The 20,075-nt window shown below is 50.8% G+C and overlaps 1 protein-coding gene across 1 annotated transcript in view; it reads left to right on the top strand.

The window, feature by feature from the left end:
- Nucleotides 1-20,075, top strand: part of usp44 (ubiquitin specific peptidase 44) — a 59,041-nt gene that overhangs the window by 19,397 nt on the left and 19,569 nt on the right. Inside the window, exon 2 of the mRNA XM_070897667.1 lies at nt 7,112-8,567. Within this exon, the coding sequence (XP_070753768.1) occupies nt 7,167-8,567 (1,401 nt within the window). The 5' untranslated portion in view covers nt 7,112-7,166. The remainder of the gene's footprint in view (nt 1-7,111; nt 8,568-20,075) is intronic.

Genomic DNA, 20,075 nt, shown 5'->3' on the forward strand with positions numbered 1-20,075 from the left:
GTAAGTTTTAAAAATTCATTTACGAGATGTTGGCGTCGCTAGCAAGGCCAGCATTTATTGCCCATTATTGGTCACTATTTGCAAGACCATCAGACTATTTCTGGCAGGTTATTCGTCATTCAATCCAGTATGGCTTGTTCCTGATCCTCCTGGTCTGTACTACAAAAGGGCGTTCAAGATGCTGGGCCACCCTGCCAGAATATGTTCAGTGGACATAGGGGTGGCAAGCCTCCGACATGTTTTAATCTGTTCCACCCAATCTGGTAGTGTCAACCAAACAGCCGCAGTTAGAACTCCATTAGCCACACCCACCGTCTCTGTTATTTACCATGATTTCCGAGAATATCCTCTTGGTGCACAGCCACTATTTCATCATCATTTGAACAGAACGACATTTTTTATTTCTATACTTATCCTCATTCCTTTGCCTGGATATTTCTGTGCCAGAATATTTGCATTTGTGTATTCCTTTTCGCATCAAAGCACTTTAAATATGAAGTTGAATGTTTGAGAGACATTGAATGTTATGAAGGTAAACATAGCAGTCATTCTGAATCCACAGTATCCTGAAAACAGCTATCAGCTGAAAGGCTAGTCTGTTTTTAGTTGACTTTGATATTGGCAAATGCTGTCTTCAAATAGTGCCATGGAGTCTTAAATGTCCACTTGAACCAGACAGAGTTTCACTTTAACATCTCATCTGAAAGATTACACCTCTTTACCATCCAACACTCTCTCAGTAATGTTGACTTGAATGTTGGCTTAGATTATACACCATACAAGGGAATAAGGGGTTATGGGGAGCGGGCAGGGGAAGTGGACCTGAGTCCATGATCGTATTAAATGGTGGAGCAGGCTCGAGGGGCTGTATGGCTTACTCCTGCTCCTATTTCTTATGTTCTTATGTAAAACCAAATTTTGGATATTCTTGATTTTGTCCACAATTTCCACCATCCCGCCCCAGGGAGATTCCCTCTTTTCTGATGGATATTGGGATGTTGTATTTAAAATGGACGTGTTTACGGTGTAGCCTAATGAGATCTTTTAATCTGCCTGAAAAACCATTGCTAATTCCATCCTTGGCACATGTCTGTGCACTAAGCTGATGTATAAATATCCTGGGCTTGGGAGAGTAGAAAAGTGCTGGCTTCTGCCTATTTTTATAATAGTTTCAGCTTGTCTCAGTCGGTAGTACTGTTGTCAGAAAGTTGTGGGACCAAGCCTCATTGAGTAAATAATCTAGAGTGAGACTTCAGTACTTGGGGAGTGTCAGAGGGGCCAACTTTCAGGTGAGCTGTTAAAGACTCATCTGCCTGATCCGAAATTTGACCCATTCCGTGGATCTGGATTCTCTCCATGTTGTACACTTCTAGCTGATAGCATTGCATGTGTGTGTTCAAAGATAGGAAATGGTTCTTTTTTTCGCACTAACAATTTGGTGTAAAGCAGTAGTATCTGTTCACATGGGGAAATGGCATATGGCACGCTGACCTAAAAAATGATGCAAAAATAAACCACAGCAAAAGCAACATTTTCACAATGCGTGAGTAACCGTTAATGTTTAGCCTAATTAGGTTATAATTCAATAAGGCCAGGGGGCATGCCCCGTCCACTCCATGCACCGACCTGGTATTGCAATATTTCCAGGAACGGTGCAACTTCGCCCCTCGGCCTTTTGGCCTAAGATCAAACACATTGGCGCAAAGTGATCTTTGACGTTAGAGTTGATCTGGAACGAAATTGGGGGAAAAAAATGAAGAAAAAAAGAAAAAAAAGAAAATAATTCATTAAGGCGGGGAGGGAGCTTGTGGGTGGGTGGCCGAGGGGGAGGGGGGGGTGGGTGGGTGGCCGAGGGGGAGGGGGGGTGGGTGGCTGGGGAGGGGGGGTGGGTGGGTGGCTGGGGAGGGGGGGGGGTGGTGAGGGGTGGGTGGGTGGCTGGGGGGGTGGTGTGGGGAGGTGGGTGGTGTGGGGTGGGTGGGTGGCTGGGGGGGTGGTGTGGGGAGGTGGGTGGTGTGGGGTGGGTGGGTGGCTGGGGGGGTGGTGTGGGGAGGTGGGTGGTGTGGGGTGGGTGGGTGGCTGGGGAGGGGGGGGTGGTGAGGGGGGGTGGGTGGGTGGCTGGGGAGGAGGGGGGGGGTGGGGAGGGGGTGGGGAGGGAGGGGGGGAGGGGGGGGGGGGTGAGGGGAGGGGGGGGGGGTGGTGAGGGGAGGGGGGGGATGGTGAGGGGGGGGGGGTGGTGAGGGGTGGGAGGGTGGGTGGCTGGGGAGGGGGGGGGTGGTGAGGGGTGGGAGGGTGGGTGGCTGGGGAGGGGGGGGTGGTGAGGGGTGGGTGGGTGGGTGGCTGGGGAGGGGGGGGTGGTGAGGGGTGGGTGGCTGGGGAGGAGGGGGTGGTGAGGGGTGGGTGGGTGGCTGGGGAGGGGGGGTGGTGAGGGGTGGGTGGGTGGCTGGGGAGGGGGGGTGGTGAGGGGTGGGTGGGTGGCTGGGGAGGGGGGGGTGGTGAGGGGTGGGTGGGTGGCTGGGGAGGGGGGGGTGGTGAGGGGTGGGTGGGTGGCTGGGTGGGTGGCTGGGGAGTGGGGGGGGTGGTGGGTGGGTGGCTGGGGAGTGGGGGGGGTGGTGGGTGGGTGGCTGGGGAGTGGGGGGGGTGGTGGGTGGGTGGCTGGGGAGTGGGGGGGGGTGGTGGGTGGGTGGCTGGGGAGTGGGGGGGGGTGGTGGGTGGGTGGCTGGGGAGTGGGGGGGGGTGGTGGGTGGGTGGCTGGGGAGTGGGGGGGGTGGTGGGTGGGTGGCTGGGGAGTGGGGGGGGTGGTGTGTGGGTGGCTGGGGAGGGGGGCGGGTGGTGGGTGGCTGGGGAGGGGGGCGGGTGGTGGGGTGGTGGCTGGGGTGGTGGTGGGGTGGTGGCTGGGGTGGTGGTGGGGTGGTGGCTGGGGTGGTGGTGGGTGGGTGGCTGGGGAGGGGGGGGGTGGTGGGTGGGTGGCTGGGGTGGGGGGGGGGTGGTGGGTGGCGGGGGGGGGGTGGTGGGTGGCTGGGGTGGGGGGGGGTGGTGGGTGGGTGGCTGGGGAGGGGGTGGGTGGCTGGGGAGGGGGGGGTGGGGGGTGGGTGGCTGGGGAGGGGGGGGTGGGGGGTGGGTGGCTGGGGAGGGTTGAGGGGTGGGTGGCTGGGGAGGGTGGGTGGCTGGGGAGGGGGGGTGAGGGGCGGGTGGCTGGGGAGGGGTGAGGGGTGGGTGGCTGGGGAGGGTTGAGGGGTGGGTGGCTGGTGAGGGGTGGGTGGGTGGGGGTGAGGGGTGGGTGGGGAGGGGAGGGGGTGGGTGGCTGGTGAGGGGTGGGGGGGTGGTGAGGAGGGGGTGGGTGGGGAGGGGTGGGTGGCTGGGGAGGGGGGGGGTGGTGAGGAGGGGGGGGTGGTGAGGGGTGGCTGGGGAGGGGGGGTGTGGTGAGGGGAGGGTGGGTGGCTGGGGAGGGGGGTGGTGGGTGGGTGGCTGGGGGGTGAGGGGTGGGTGGCTGGTGAGGGGTGGCTGCGTGGGGAGGGGGTGGGTGGCTGGTGAGGGGTGGGGAGGGGTGGGTGGGTGGCTGGGGGGTGGTGGGTGGTTGGGGAAGGGTGGGGGGTGAGGGGTGGGTGGGTGGCTGGGGAGGGTGGGGGGTGAGGGGTGGGTGGCTGGGCGGGTGGGGGGCTGGGGAGGGAGGTGGGGTGTGGGTGGGGGGCTGGGGGTGTTGAGGGGTGGGTGGGATTGGTGAGGGGTGGATGGCTGGGCGGGTGGGGGGCTGGGGAGGGAGGTGGGGTGTGGGTGGGGGGCTGGGGAGGGTGCGTGGGTGGCTGGGGGGGAGGGGGGGGTGGCTGGGGAGGGGGGATGGTGAGGGGTTGGTGGGTGGCTGGGGAGGAGGAGGAGGAGGAGGAGGAGTGGGTGGGGAGGTGGGGGGGGTGAGGGGTGGGTGGCTGGGGAGGGGAGGGGTGGGTGGCTGTGGAGGTGGGGGGGTGAGGGGTGGGTGGCTGAGGGGTGAGGGGTGATGAGGGGTGGGTGGCTGGGGAGGGGGGGTGGTGGCTGGGGAGGGGGGGTGGTGAGGGGTGGGTGGCTGGGGAGGGGGGGCTGGTGAGGGGTGGGTGGGTGGCTGGGGAGGGGGGGGTGGTGAGGGGTGGGTGGGTGGCTGGGGAGGGGGGGTGGTGAGGGGTGGGTGGGTGGCTGGGGAGGGGTGGGTGGGTGGCTGGGGAGGGGTGGGGGGGGTGGGTGGGTGGCTGGGGAGTGGGGGGGGTGGGTGGGTGGCTGGGGAGTGGGGGGGGTGGTGGGTGGGTGGCTGGGGAGTGGGGGGGGTGGTGGGTGGGTGGCTGGGGAGTGGGGGGGGGTGGTGGGTGGGTGGCTGGGGAGTGGGGGGGGGTGGTGGGTGGGTGGCTGGGGAGTGGGGGGGGGTGGTGGGTGGGTGGCTGGGGAGTGGGGGGGGTGGTGTGTGGGTGGCTGGGGAGGGGGGCGGGTGGTGGGTGGCTGGGGAGGGGGGCGGGTGGTGGGGTGGTGGCTGGGGTGGTGGTGGGGTGGTGGCTGGGGTGGTGGTGGGTGGGTGGCTGGGGAGGGGGGGGGTGGTGGGTGGGTGGCTGGGGTGGGGGGGGGGGTGGTGGGTGGCTGGGGTGGGGGGGGGTGGTGGGTGGGTGGCTGGGGAGGGGGTGGGTGGCTGGGGAGGGGGGGGGTGGGGGGTGGGTGGCTGGGGAGGGGGGGGTGGGGGGTGGGTGGCTGGGGAGGGTTGAGGGGTGGGTGGCTGGGGAGGGTGGGTGGCTGGGGAGGGGGGGTGAGGGGCGGGTGGCTGGGGAGGGTTGAGGGGTGGGTGGCTGGTGAGGGGTGGGTGGCTGGGGAGGGTTGAGGGGTGGGTGGCTGGTGAGGGGTGGGTGGGTGGGGGTGAGGGGTGGGTGGGGAGGGGAGGGGGTGGGTGGCTGGTGAGGGGTGGGGGGGTGGTGAGGAGGGGGTGGGTGGGGAGGGGTGGGTGGCTGGGGAGGGGGGGGGTGGTGAGGAGGGGGGGGTGGTGAGGGGTGGCTGGGGAGGGGGGGTGTGGTGAGGGGAGGGTGGGTGGCTGGGGAGGGGGGTGGTGGGTGGGTGGCTGGGGGGTGAGGGGTGGGTGGCTGGTGAGGGGTGGCTGCGTGGGGAGGGGGTGGGTGGCTGGTGAGGGGTGGGGAGGGGTGGGTGGGTGGCTGGGGGGTGGTGGGTGGTTGGGGAAGGGTGGGGGGTGAGGGGTGGGTGGGTGGCTGGGGAGGGTGGGGGGTGAGGGGTGGGTGGCTGGGCGGGTGGGGGGCTGGGGAGGGAGGTGGGGTGTGGGTGGGGGGCTGGGGGTGTTGAGGGGTGGGTGGGATTGGTGAGGGGTGGATGGCTGGGCGGGTGGGGGGCTGGGGAGGGAGGTGGGGTGTGGGTGGGGGGCTGGGGAGGGTGCGTGGGTGGCTGGGGGGGAGGGGGGGGTGGCTGGGGAGGGGGGATGGTGAGGGGTTGGTGGGTGGCTGGGGAGGAGGAGGAGGAGGAGGAGGAGTGGGTGGGGAGGTGGGGGGGGTGAGGGGTGGGTGGCTGGGGAGGGGAGGGGTGGGTGGCTGTGGAGGTGGGGGGGTGAGGGGTGGGTGGCTGAGGGGTGAGGGGTGATGAGGGGTGGGTGGCTGGGGAGGGGGGGTGGTGGCTGGGGAGGGGGGGTGGTGAGGGGTGGGTGGCTGGGGAGGGGGGGCTGGTGAGGGGTGGGTGGCTGGGGAGGGGGGGGTGGTGAGGGGTGGGTGGCTGGGGATGGGGGCTGGGGAGGGGGGGCTGGTGAGGGGTGGGTGGCTGGGGAGGGGGGGCTGGTGAGGGGTGGGTGGCTGGGGGGGGGGCGGTGGTGAGGGGTGAGTGGCTGGGGAGGGGTGGGTGGCTGGGGAGGGGTGGGTGGTTGGGGGGGGGGGGGGGTGTTGTGGGTGGCCGGGGAGGATTGTGGGAGGGGTGGGGGGGGTGGCCGGGGAGGGGTGGTTGGGGAGGCGGGTGGTGGTGAGGGGAGGGGGGGGCGGTGGTGAGTGAGGGGTGGGGGGGGGGGGCGAGGGTTGTGGGTGGGTGTGTGGCCGGGGAGGGGGTGGGGGTTGTGGGTGGCTGGGGAGGGGAGGGGTGGGTGGCTGGGGAGGTGGGGGGGGTGAGGGGTGGGTGGCTGGGGAGGGGGGGTGATGAGCGGTGGGTGGCTGGGGAGGGGGGAGTGATGAGGGGTGGGTGGCTGGGGAGGGGGGAGTGATGAGGGGTGGGTGGCTGGGGAGGGGGGAGTGATGAGGGGTGGGTGGCTGGGGAGGGGGGAGTGATGAGGGGTGGGTGGCTGGGGAGGGGGGAGTGATGAGGGGTGGGTGGCTGGGGAGGGGAGGGGTGGGTGGCTGGGGAGGGGAGGGGTGGGTGGCTGGGGAGGGGGGGTGGCTGGGGAGGGGTGGGTGGCCGGGGAGGGTTGTGGGGGGGGGGGGGGTGTTGTGGGTGGGTGGGTGGCCGGGGAGGGGGTGGGGGTTGTGGGTGGATGGCCCCCCGGGAGAGAAAGCCTATAGACACATAGCTAGGTAAGTTGAGGAGACAAATGTTCAGTTGCAAGAGGAGCCTTTTAACCAGCACTTGAGCTTGTTTTAAAAAGAACAGACTTCTTCAACTTCAAAATGAATTAAAATTGATATATCTTAATTACCATCTCCATTATTTTCTGAAACTTATAATTTTGGGGCTTTTTTAAAGGCAGACAGTAGTGGGGAAAATTAACTATGATCAACTAAATAAATAACTGTGACACAACTTGCATTTTAAAACTTTTTCACACTTTTCTCTTTCTCTTCCCCTCCCCTTGATGTCTTCATACACCAGATCTCTTGGGGAAGGTGGTATATCTGTGTTCAGGCTTCAGGCAGTGCCATTTCTGAGCTGGAGGCTATGCATGAGCCCTTACGGCTTTACTAAATTTTCATCCTTACTTGGGAAAGTACCCAATCTCCCCTCCCGCCTGTGGAGCAGCCATGTGGAAGAATTGTACAATGAAATACCCCTTCACACTTGACATACATTGACGCACCAGCCTATTGTGCCACACATTTCCTGCTTATGGAGGTTTAATTTGTGATTGTATGAACCTTTATGATTGTTATCCGTGCTCAGTTTCTTTTGTGTTCCTTTCTTGCAGGTTAACATGTTGGATGTTTGTCATGCATCTCCCAGACTGCTGACACCTGAAATCAATGGATAAATGTAAGCATGTAGGGCGGCTTCGGCTTGCCCAGGATCATTCAATCTTAAACCCTCAAAAATGGCATTGTGTGGACTGCAATACTACAGAGTCAATGTGGGCATGTCTCAGCTGTTCACACGTTGCTTGTGGACGATACAATGAAGAACATGCCCTCAAACATTTTCAGGAAAGTAAGCACCCTGTGGCCTTGGAATTAAATGAGTTGTATGTATTTTGTTACATTTGTGATGACTATGTGCTGAATGACAATGCGACAGGTGATCTAAAATTGTTGCGGAGCACGTTAAGTGCAATCAAGAGCCAGAACTATGACTGTACAACTCGAAGTGGTAGGACTTTACGGTCGATGGCAGGACGTGATGACTCTTATCTTTCTCGAGGATGTGCACAAGCGCAGCTGCGGAATGAAGATAGAATGTTCACAGCACTCTGGCACCGGCGTAAGTCGCTCATGTCTAAAGTGTTCCAGTCTTGGTTTGCACTGACATGCAGTGGAAAACTGAGACTTGAAGAACAATTAAAGGAAGAGGCTGAAATAAAAAGGGAAGAAACCAGAAAAAGGCGACAAGCGCTAAAACGGCGGCTGCATGATGAGTTACTCAGCACAGCACCACGAAAGAGTTTACGTATAAAAGAGCCCTCTCAAATTTATGACACATCAGCTCAACAGACACCAGCAAAATATCCAGCAGTAACAACTGGCCTTACCTCAAGCACAGTTAGATTGAAAAAAATTGGTGATTCTCCAATTAAACGTAGACCAACCGTAACGCCTGGCGTGACGGGACTAAGAAACCTGGGTAATACCTGCTATATGAACTCCATTCTACAAGTGCTAAGTCACTTGCAAATATTTTGTGAGTGTTTCTTGCACCTTGATTTAAGTCAAACCCAAGAACTGCTGGCCAGTACAGCAAATGGGAAAACCAGGTCCTCCAGCCAGCGATATTTGGTTAGTGACATTCATTCAAGTACATCTTTGATAGATGAGGAAAAGGGGTCAAGGCGACCCAGTCTTTCTGAAGGATTAAGTGGAGGAGCATCTAGGAGCAGAAATATGGAACTAATTCAACTAAAGGAGCCAAGCTCAAAACATATATCTCTGTGTCATGAACTCCATACCCTTTTTCTGGTCATGTGGTCTGGCAAGTGGGCATTGGTATCTCCCTTTGCTATGCTGCACTGTGTATGGCGATTGATCCCTACATTCCATGGATATGCCCAGCAGGACGCTCAGGAGTTCCTCTGTGAGCTATTGGATAAAGTACAGCAGGAGCTGGAAGCTACAAGTACAATGTATACAGCCCCTATTCCCAAATCACAGCGAAAGCTAATCAAAAGAGTTCTGAATGTGATTAACACCATTTTTCACGGACAGCTACTCAGTCAGGTACTGGTCATCATACTTCTCAAACCTTTACTGTGGTAATTTCTGAATATTTCATTGTCAAATAGGGGTGCATTACCAGATTTATTCAAAAGCTCAGCCAATCAGGGATGCGCAAGAGGCCAGAATTAGAGGAGCGCAAAGATCTCGGAGGGTTGTACGCAATGTTTCCTCTAATTTTGTTTGTCGCCACAGGCCATTCAACATACCGCGTATGCGCGGTTCTTTTATTGAAAAACCGGCTGTGTGGGATCTCTGAAACGCTGTGCAGCGCGCAGCTTACAAGGAACATTGGTTGTAGGGCTGGAGGAGGTTACAGAGATGGGGAAGGGCGAGGCCGTGAAGGAATGTGAAAATGAGGATGACCATTTTAAAATCGAGGCATTGACCAGGTGCCAGTGTAGGTCAGAGAGCATGGTGAGGGGTGAACAGGTGATGGGACGAGTTAGAATACAAGTAGCAGTATTTTGGATGAGCTCAAGTTTACGATGGGTGCAAGGAGGGCGGTCAGCCAGAAGATCATTGGAATAGTTGAGGCTAGAGGTAACAAGGGCATGGATGAGGGTTTCCACAGCCAATTAGCTGATTTAGGAGCAGAGACGGCCGATGTTAGGGAGGTGGAAGTATGCAGTCTTAGTGATGGAGAGGGTATGGGATGGGAAGCTCTATTCAGGCTTAAATAGGATGCTGAGGTTGCAAACAGTCTGGTTCAGCCTTGCAGTGGTCAGGGAGAGGGATGGAATCGGTGGCCAGTGAACAGAGTTTGTGATGGTGATTGTGATGGCTTTGGTTTTCCTAATATTTAATTGGAGGAAATTTCTGCTCATCCAATACTGGATGTCGGACAAGCAGCGTGACAAATCGGAGGCAGTGGAGAGGTTGTGAGAGAGGTAGTGGTGAGGTAGAGCTGGGTGTCGTCAGCGTATATGTGCAACTTGACGTGTTTTTGGATGATGTCATGAGGGGTAAATGAGGATTAGGAGGGGGCCAAGGATGTATCCTTTGGGAAGAGATGCCATTACAGGAAATTCTCTGGCTATGACTGGATAAATAGGCATGGACCCAGACGAGGGCAATCCCATCCCACTGGAAAACGGAGGTGAGGCGTTGAAGGAAGATGATGTGGTCAACTGTGTCAAAGGCTTCAGACAGGTTGGGAAGGATGAGGAAGAATAATTTACTGTGGTCACAGTAACATACAGTATAATTTGTGACTTTGATGTGAACTGTTTCAGTGCTATGGCAGGGGTGGAAACCTGATTGGATAGGTTCAAACACAGAGTTGTGGGAAGGATGTTCATGCAGAATCCTATTGTGCTGTGTAATCATGGCAATGAAGCTTAAGCTGCTTTAACATGAAAGCCGATTCTGGGAAACTTCCTGGGATGGTTATTATATTATTGTAATTAATCCTAAAATGCTAGCTTGGATAGCTTTATTAGTGCAATACTAATCCCAAACAACTAAAGCGGTAACAATAATACTCGAGTAAAATGATGCACTTTATCTCTGATTCCCCTGTTGCTGTTCTTTTTGTTTTTATTCTCAATTTAATGTTAACGTTCTCCACCTCTTCTGCCCCTACTGCTTTGGGCTTAAAACAATTAACTTCTGCCTTTGTACTCTCTCTTGCTGTTTTATCTACATAACCTTTTCAAACTCTGATTCCTGTACACGAGGGAGTCGACAAAGGTCCCAGGGATCAAGCTTATCTCAGTACTGTGCTTTTCTGTATCCGTTGACACATTTCTGCTAGTCTACTAATGTTTTCTGAAATGATAGCACTGGTTTCTTTTTGATTAGCTGACATTGTCTTTGGGCAGGGGTTTCTTGGAGTGTCCATATTTGCAGGGAATCCTTGTAGGGAAACCATGGGCCTGTATAAGTTGGTATCATTCCATACGCCATTGTCTAAAGCACGTAAGAGGGCTTTTAAAGTGGCAAGTTTCAAACTGATAAGGTGCCTTCAAATGCAAGTGTAAAGGTCACCTTTCCAGCAAATCAGAAACCAGTGTAGCATGAGAAACTTGTCAGAAGCTGCCGTCAGGGAAGCCTGTGCATACAGCCAAGGCTGATATTAATAGGAAGCCTTTCTGAAGTGTCTGTCTCACCAGTTCCAACAGCAAATTCGAGTGCTTGAAGCTATGTTGGGCCACCGAATGTCAGTTGCATTATGCCTATTCTAGACTGCTTTAAGGGGAATTTTAAATGTTCAAAGTACCTTTAGCACTGTCCGGATTGCACAGCATTTAGATCTGGATGCGGTTCAAGCCAAAAACTTGTAAAATGGAGAGTAAGCAGAAGAGAAGAATGGTAATCCTAAAATGTGTTTTTGTGTAATGAACTCTAGCTCCAATTTTTAAACCGTTTTGCTGTTGTAGAATGGGAGGGGTGATGATGCATGTCATATCAGCTACCTCAGTTTTAGATTTCTAAATGTGGTTGAAAATTTTTTAACCTAAGAATCTAGTAAGATCCCAGTGAACCCAGATGGGTAGTACAGTCATTTTTAAAGAAAAATTGATTGCATCAAGCATTGTAATTAGTAATTGTTTCCCTTTGGTATGCTTTCAGGGCCTGTTTGAACATGCCTCCCCAATCCCTCCTTCGTTGTAGCCCTGGACTTTCATCTCTCTCCTTTCTCTCTCCTCTCATTGGTTAGACTCAACCGCTGTTCGTTCGACCCCATTCCCTAAACTCCTGGCCACTCGGTTTCCCTTCCTGCTATCTGTGCTAGCTGCTATTGTAAATGGTTCCCTCTCCTCCACCACTGTCCCCGTTCCTTTCAAACCCACAGTCGTCATCATCATCATAGGCAGTCCCTCGGAGTCGAGGAAGGCTTGCTTTCACTCTTAGCATGAGTTCTTAGGTGGCTGAACAGTCCAATACGAGAACCACAGTCCCTGTCACAGGTGGGAAAGACAGTCATTGAGGGAAGGGGTGGGTGGGACTGGTTTGCCGTACACTCTTTCCGCTGCCTGTGCTTGATTTCTGCATGCTCTCGGCGATGAGACTCGAGGTGCTCAACGCCCTCCCGGATGCATTTCCTCCACTTAGGGTGGTCTTTGGCCAGGGACTCCCAGGTGTCGGTGGGGATGTTGCACTTTATCAGGGAGGCTTTGAGAGTGTCCTTGTAACGTTTCCTCTGCCCACCTTTGGCTCATTTGCCGTAATCACACCCTCCATGAATAAACCCCCTCTACCTCTCTCCTCACTAATTGTTACCCCATCTCCAAATCATTGATTCTCAGATCTGTGCCCATCTCTCATGCAACTCTTTTGTTTGAATCCCTCCAATCCTATCCGCTTTCTGCTCTTCCCACAGTAGCAAAAGGATCCAAACCAAAGTCATGAATGGCTTCATCTGCGACTGCATCTTTTCTCCTCAACTTTACTGCACCCTTCAATAGTCAACCACACCATCCTCCTCCATTGTCCAGAACCACGGGACTACCCTCATTTGGTTCCACTTGTGTCTATCCGATCATAGAGCAATCACTTCTCTTCCCAGCCCCGCACTGTCTCCCCCGACTTCCCGGAACGATCCATGCTTAGTTCTCGCCTCCTGCTCATCAACATGCTGCCCCTTAGTGGCAACATCCACAGACATAGGGTCAGCTTCCACATATATACTCAGCTCTGCCTCTCCAACCCATCCTCCAGCACCAATGTCTATGCTGTCAGAATACTGGTGACACAACTGAGGTTATAGCATGGAGAGTTATAGATAAGAATGTGCACCCCAGCATCCTGTGGTAACATGTTGGTGTTCCTGAGTGATGTGATACAGCACATATGATCTTATTTACTAGCTCTTTAGAGTGATGCATGAGATGAAAGATCCCAGTTTGCAGCTTGGGGTTCCTGAAGAAATCGTCAATGAAGGCAGTGATATTTCAGCATGTGACACATGAATACAGCGGAAGCCGCATTTATATACTGTACTCTGCTAGTTTGCACTGTTCTGCATTTGAAGTAATAAATTTGTGGAATTTGAGTGAGTCAGATTCACCAGCTTACTACCTGAGCTATATGTTCTTGCTCAAGATCTACGCAAGTTTGTACTTGTCAGTATAAACAGCGAATCACTGTCCTGTCACTCGGGAGTTCCAGTTTCACAGATCTTTGCAGCTCATTTTTTACATATGAGCAGAGACAGCAGGTCTATTGTGGGCTAGCGATCAGTAGCAGGGCCCTGCAATTTCTATTCTCTCTTCCCGTTCCCCACCAAAATAAAGACTGACAATACTGCGCCGAATATTGCCCTAAAGCTGCCCTAACTGAGATCAAGTAACTTGGCACAGCTAAGGGAATATACCTGGGACCATTTAAAGGGCCATTTTACCCTGCAGCTCCGTGCATTCTGTAGGGTATTGAAAAGGCCTCCATGGGACACGTCTATTTTTACATTTTGAATCCTTGTCACTGGAGTCCATCAAGCCCACTGGAGGCCATTTGGATACACAAACTGGCTCTTCTCTCATGGTATGTTTGCATATGCAAGGAGAGTCCTGAAATAATCATATTTTTCATAATGACAGATTTTTATTAAAATAACATTTCTAAGCGACAATTACTGACGTTGAGCCGGACTCTCAAGTCGGCTTGCTCAGTCCTGTCCTTGGCATCATCACGCATTCAGACAATGTACTGAACTAGTCTGTATAGCTTTGGTACCACATCATACAATGCTTGCCTGGAGGAGAACTCTCATCTCATACCTAATCCATTTCTCATTTTCCGGATGTGTATTTGAGTAATAACTTTGTGTAACAGCCAAAGTCATTTCGCCAGAGACAAAATATGTATGTCATCGTGTCCTGAATGTATAATTCCCCAAAGCATTATTCTAATTTCTCCATAACATTCCCTCATTCTTTTTCTTTGCCTTCATCAAACAAATTTTAAATCTGGTATAATATAGCCAGTTATTGGCAATTTGATTTTAAAAGTTGATAATCACTTTGCTGTAGGTGAAATATTCTGAGCCTACCCTGGATGTTTCATGTTTCCTCAGAATAGTTGAAAATAGACCAGCCTAATTGTGCAGAGAGTACTGTATACATCAAGTGTGATGGACGCTTAAGGGCACCCAACTGAAGAGGAACAGCCTTGCTTATAAATTACAGTCAATTCAACTTATTACCTTTAAGGCTCCTGTGCTCTTAGCTCTTCAATCAATATCCTTTGCCTCGCTTATTTGTGAGTGCTTAGAAGGGAGAATGGTTGACTCCTTCTGTGTAGTTCTGTATTTCCAACCCCTCTATCCCCTCAAATTTTGAAATGATTCTCTAAGCTTCCAGCGTTGCTTTTATTTGCCGGTGAGCCAGACCCTGCTGTTTGCAGTAGATTTAGAGAAAGTGCATGCACTTTTTAGCTTTTCAGTGCTTGGTTATACTTTTTTCTGCTGTTTCTTCTAGATTGTGAGCTTGGTTGGGGCTGACCGCTCAGTGCTATAACTCCACTACGCCCATTTAATCTGACAAAATTGCCCATTCTGAGAATCATTCACGTTCTTTGCCCTTTTTATATTCAGAATTATTCAGGAAAGCAATCCATGAGCTTGCCAGACGAACCAATGTGGCGTTTTCGTCTTGCATCAGACATGGTTCAGGAAAATAGGTTATCTTTGCAATAAAGTTTAGCTCTAATGGACATCTTTCCTCCACATAGAGTTGGGTACCTTAGCTTGACCCTTTGGGCTAAGCTTCAAAAACATCAAATTTGGAGCCAGCATTCCTGTCCCCTGCAGCTGGGCCCTGCTCCCTCTCGGAGCGAGGGTTGGATTTTGTATCTACAGCCGATGTATTTTCACCTGACGGCGTGGCTATTGAAAGCAGTGACTACACAGCCAAGGTCTTTCCTCGTCCGTGGGCTCGACCCTGCTCCAGGAGAATGTCCACTAACTATGCTCATAATGTGAAACGGCAGAAGTTTGCAGAATGTTGTGCAGCCAACTCTGCTCACTACATGTGAGAAGAATGTTATATTTCATTTTTAATATTTATTTATCTTTCAGCTGGATCTAAAATCCAGTCTTTGGCTGCCATTATGGTTTTTCTCGCGTCTTTAGAATCAGTGCTGAGGTTCTCTTCTCTTCCTGTCTTTTTAAGAGCCTTGTGGAAGTTTTTTTCAGTATTTTCTACTTTTGTTCTTTGAACATGACATTAAATAAATTTAAGACAGAAATAGACAGTTTCTTAAATGATAAGGGGTTATGGGGAGAGGGCAGGGAAGTGGAGCTGAGTCCATGATCAGATCAGCCATGATCGTATTAAATGGCGGAGCAGGCTCGAGGGGCCGTATGGCCTACTCCTCCTATTTCTTATGTTATAACCTCCCTTCTGCCACTCCTTGGTGTCCATTTTCATTTATTGTGATCAGTATACTAATGGAAGCAGTTGCTGCTGCAAATTGCGTCTTCCACAGAGGCTCGCCAAGTTGGAGTTTAGAGGAAACTAGAGCCACATGTACCAGCCTTGGAGTCATATTGATGCAATGAGCTGGGATTGTTTAATGAACCACTCTCGTCATAGCCATATACATTTGTGTCAGCTGTGGCTCAGTTGGTAGCACACTCACCTCTTCAGTCAGAAGGTAGTGGCTTCTTGGGGTGGGAAAAACTGTTGGATTTTTGAGTGTTTCAGGAAAGCAATACATTGGTTCGCCTGGCAAGCTCATGTGGTGTTTTCATCTTGCATCAGAGATAGTTCAGGAAAATAGGTTATTTTTGCAATAAAGTTTAGCTTCTGTTCCTTTGGGTAGTTTCCAGCTGCTGGCATTGAAACGAGGATGGGCAGTGGCACCAAGCCCAGTCTGTCGTCTGCTGCTCCCCTAGTTAGGAGATATTCTGTTTGGAGGTCTCTGACTTCAGTTGTAATGTCCGTGATGGGGACCTCTTTATAAGACCTGAGCAACTGGCTCAGGACCAGAAAAAACATACCTTTCCTGGTCTTAAAGAATAATTATGTATGCTTAAAATCTTGGCTTTAAGAGTATTGTTTTTAGTGCGTGTTAAATGCCAACATTCCGTGAAGCCTGGGATTTTGATGGTTTTTAAGCCAAAAATCCAATGGATCTGTTTCTAACTGAGAATTGACTGTAACCTTACAGTTCTTTTGTTCTTTCTTCCCCTCCCCCTTTCCCTGACTGCACTTGCTTAAAACCTGTTGCATCGCTAACATTTTCCAGTTCTGACGAAGGGTCACAGACCCGAAGCGTTAACTCTGTTTCTCTCCACAGTTGCTGCCTGACCCGCTGAGATTTCCAGCATTCTCTGTTTTTATTTCAGATTCCAGTATCTGCAGTATTTTGGGTTTGTACCCAGGCAGTGACATTTTTGATTGGTCATTTAATCTAACCACTGTAAAACATTTGACCATAATAGCCACAGTTTCTATTGAACAAAATATGTTTACAAAGTGGCACATGCTGAGGCCAATTCCTGCACACATCCTGAGGCCAATACAGATGAATTGTTTTTCTGTAGATTGGCTGGTGCTGGTAAATCCCTGGCAGTTCCCCAAAGTCTGATGCCAGCAGGAAATGAGTCACTTTGATACTTTGTGTGGTCTAAAAGTTTGCATGTGACAATGTGATGCCTGCAATATAGCAGGTGTGTCTCAGATCAGTGAATTGCTCCTGCTATTTTTCATTTTCATTGTTGCTAGCAGTAAATGAAATGATCTTTCTGTGAAAGGACAGAGTTGTTCCACTTAATGCACAATGCATTATTCTACTGCTTAGGTGGAGCTCTTTAATCTTTAAGCGACTTTAATCTACATATAGATTGGGCTAACCAAATTGGTAGCAATACAGTGGATGAAGATTTCCTGGAGTGTATTAGGGATGGTTTTCTAGATCAATATGTCGAGGAACCAACTAGAGGGCTGGTCGTCCTAGACTGGGTATTGTGTAATGAGAAAGGTCTAATTAGCAATTTTGTTGTGCGAGGCCCCTTGGGGAAGAGTGACCATAATATGGTAGCATTCTTTATTAAGATGGAGAGTGACACAGTTAATTCAGAGACTAGGGTCCTGAACTTAAGGAAAGGTAACTTCGATGTGAATTGGCTAGGATAGAATGGCAAATGATACTTAAAGGGTTGACGGTGGATAGGCAATGGCAAACATTTAAAGATCACATGGATAAACTTCAACGATTGTACATCCTTGTCTGGAGTAAAAAATAAAACGGGGAAGGTGGCTCAACCGTGGCTAACCAGGGAAATTAGGGATAGTGTTAAATCCAAGGAAGAGGCCTATAAATTGGCCAGAAAAAGCAACAAACCTGAGGACTGGGAGAAATTTAGAATTCAGCAGAGGAGGACAAAGGGTTTAATTAGGAGGGGGAAAATAGAGTATGAGAGGAAGCTTGCAGGGAACATAAAAACTGACTGCAAAAGCTTCTATAGATATGTGAAGAGAAAAAGATTAATGAAGACAAACTTAGGTCCCTTGCAGTCCGAATCAGGTGAATTTATAATGGGGAACAAAGAAATGACAGACCAATTGAACAAATACTTTGGTTCTGTCTTCACGAAGGAAGACACAAATAACGTTCTGGAAATACTAGGGGACCGAGGGTCTAGTGAGAAGGAGAAACTGAAGGAAATCCTTATTAGTCAGGATATTGTGTTAGGGAAATTGATGGGATTGAAGGCCGATAAACCCCTTGGGCCTGATGGTCTGCATCCCAGAGTACTTAAGGAAGTGGCCCTAGAAATAGTGGCTGCATTGGTGATAATTTTCCAACAGTCTATCGACTATGGATCAGTTCCTATGGACTGGAGGGTAGCTAATGTAACACCACGTTTTAAGAAAGGAACGGGAGAGAAAACGGGTAATTATAGACCGGTTAGCCTGACATCAGTAGTGGGGAAAATGTTGGAATCAATTATTAAAGATGAAATAGCAGCGGATTTGGAAAGCAGTGACAGGATCGGTCCGAGTCAGCATGGATTTATGAAAGGGAAATCATGATTGACAAATCCAGAATTTTTTGAGGATGTAACGAGTAGAGTAGACAAGGGAGAACCAGTGGACGTGGTGTATTTGGACTTTCAAAAGGCTTTTGACCAGGTCCCACACAAGAAATTGGTGTGCAAAATTAAAGCACATGGTATTGGGGGTAATGTATTGACGTGGATAGAGAACTGATTGGCAGACATGAAGCAGAGAGTCGGGAGAAACGGGTCCTTTTCAGAATGGCAGGCAGTGACTAGTGGGGTGCCGCAGGGCTAAGTGCTGGGACCTCAGCTATTTAAAATATAGATTAATGATTTAGATGAAGGAATTGAGAGTAATATTTCCAAATTTGCGGATGACATTAAGCTGGGTGGCGATGTGAGCTGTGAGGAGGATGCTAAGAGGCTGCAGGGTGACTTGGACAGGTTAGGTGAGTGGGAAAATGCATGGCAGATGCAGTATAATGTGGATAAATGAGAGGTTATTCACTTTGGTGGCAAAAACATGAAGGCAGAATATTATCTGAATGGTGCCAGATTAGGAAAAGGGGAGGTGCAATGAGACCTGGGTGTCATGGTACATCAGTCATTGAAGGTTGGCATGCAGGTACAGCAGGCGGTGAAGAAGGCAAATGGCATGAGGGCCTTCATAGCTAGGGAATTTGAGTATAGGAGCAGGGAGGTCTTGCTGCAGCTGTACAGGGCATTGGTGAGGCCTCACCTGGAATATTGTGTTCAGTTTTGGTCTCCTAATCTGAGGAAGGATGTTCTTGCTATTGAAGGATTGCAGCGAAGGTTCACCAGACTGATTCCCGGGATGGCAGGACTGACATATGAGGAGAGGCTGGATGGACTGGGCCTGTATTCACTGGAGTTTAGAAGAATGAGAGGGGATCTCATAGAAACATATAAAATTCTGACGGGACTGAACAGGTTCGATGCTGGAAGAATGTTCCCAATGTTGGGGGAGTCCAGAACCAGAGGTCACAGTGAAGAGGTAAGCCATTTAGGACTGAGATGAGGAGAAACTTCTTCACTGAGTTGTTAACCTGTGGAATTCTCTTCTGCAGAGAGTTGTTGATGCCAGTTCGTTAGATATATTCAAGAGGGAGTTGGATATGGCCCTTACGGCTAAAGAGATCAAGGGGTATGGAGAGAAAACAGGAAAGGGGTACTGAGTTGAATGATCAGCCATGATCTTATTGAATGGTGGTGCAGGCTCGAAGGGCCAAATGGCCTACTCCTGCACCTATTTTCTATGTTTCTATTTCTGTCCTCTTAACATCAAAAAAAGAGAGTCCTGGGCCATAATTTAATTCTTTCACCATACTCTGGTTCCCTCACCAAAATTGCATTTCAAAATTGAAGTCAGAATCTCAGAATGATGTGTCTGGATTATTTTCGGTTTGTGTGATTACTCGAGTCATTAAATCATGTAGGTCGACTCTGGAGGTAATGGGTATCTTCTGTTAGTGGGGTTCTTTATCTATTCCAAGTGATTGGCATTCAATTAAAACTAATTTACTGGAGGAAATGTAATCAGCTGCAAGAAATTTTCTCTCATTTGTGTGACAAGCAAGTGTGATGGGACGGACATGAAATTTGCACATATACCACTTTTATTAGCTGATCTCCTGTGGTTTTGCTAGTGAGTGAGTGTTAGGATGCTACCTTATACTGACAGAGTATGATCTGGGCACTGCCCAGCACAAGGCACCATTTCTGCAGACAAAGCTTTATTTCCTATGAATGTGATCATGTGCGCAGTAATCGATTAGTCTGTGGGATGAACAACAACCCCCTGTGCTGCTGATAAGCACTGGAAATTACCACAAGCTGCCTTGCATCTTCCTGATCTCTGACTGATTGACAAATAACGCTCTGTCAGGTCACATTTCCCAGGCCCAAAACTACAAATCAGTTTAAAAACATTAAACAGAAGGCAAGAGCAAGCTGATTAGATTTGTATAATCTGTGTCACAGTACATATGCCTACATTTCCCAGTGTCACTGTTGTACCAAATTCTGGGGCTAACCCCAGTGCTACCAAACCCCTTTCCATTGCTCCTAAACTTGCCCGACCAATATTTTGCCTTGTATCCTGGACTTTACAAAAGGTAAGAGATTAAGCTTATATGTAGGTAAAGGAACACACAATAGTAATGAAGGCCTTAGTTTCCATTGGAAAATGGAGACTCTGGCAATTCAATGCCCAAAAGCCCAGTTTAAAAAAAAAAATTAGAATATAATATAATACTGCACATTGATCACTGTAAATCACTGGCTGATGCCTTGTGCTTTACATGACGCAACAGTCTTGTTCTAAAACAGCATATCTTCAATTAGCAACACTGCAGGATATTCAGTATCATTAAAAATGATGTGTAAGTGTGCGTATATGTTGCAGATGCAGAATAATATTCTTCTTGACTGAAGCTATCGAGCACTTTCCTATCCACTAAATTATCCAATCAAACTCTCGGTTTCAAAAAGGAAAGTCTATCATTTGGAATGCAGAGAAGCACACCACCGAAAGAAGATACCTT

This window comes from Pristiophorus japonicus, chromosome 13 (assembly GCF_044704955.1).
Source record: "Pristiophorus japonicus isolate sPriJap1 chromosome 13, sPriJap1.hap1, whole genome shotgun sequence".
NCBI lineage: Eukaryota > Metazoa > Chordata > Chondrichthyes > Pristiophoridae > Pristiophorus > Pristiophorus japonicus.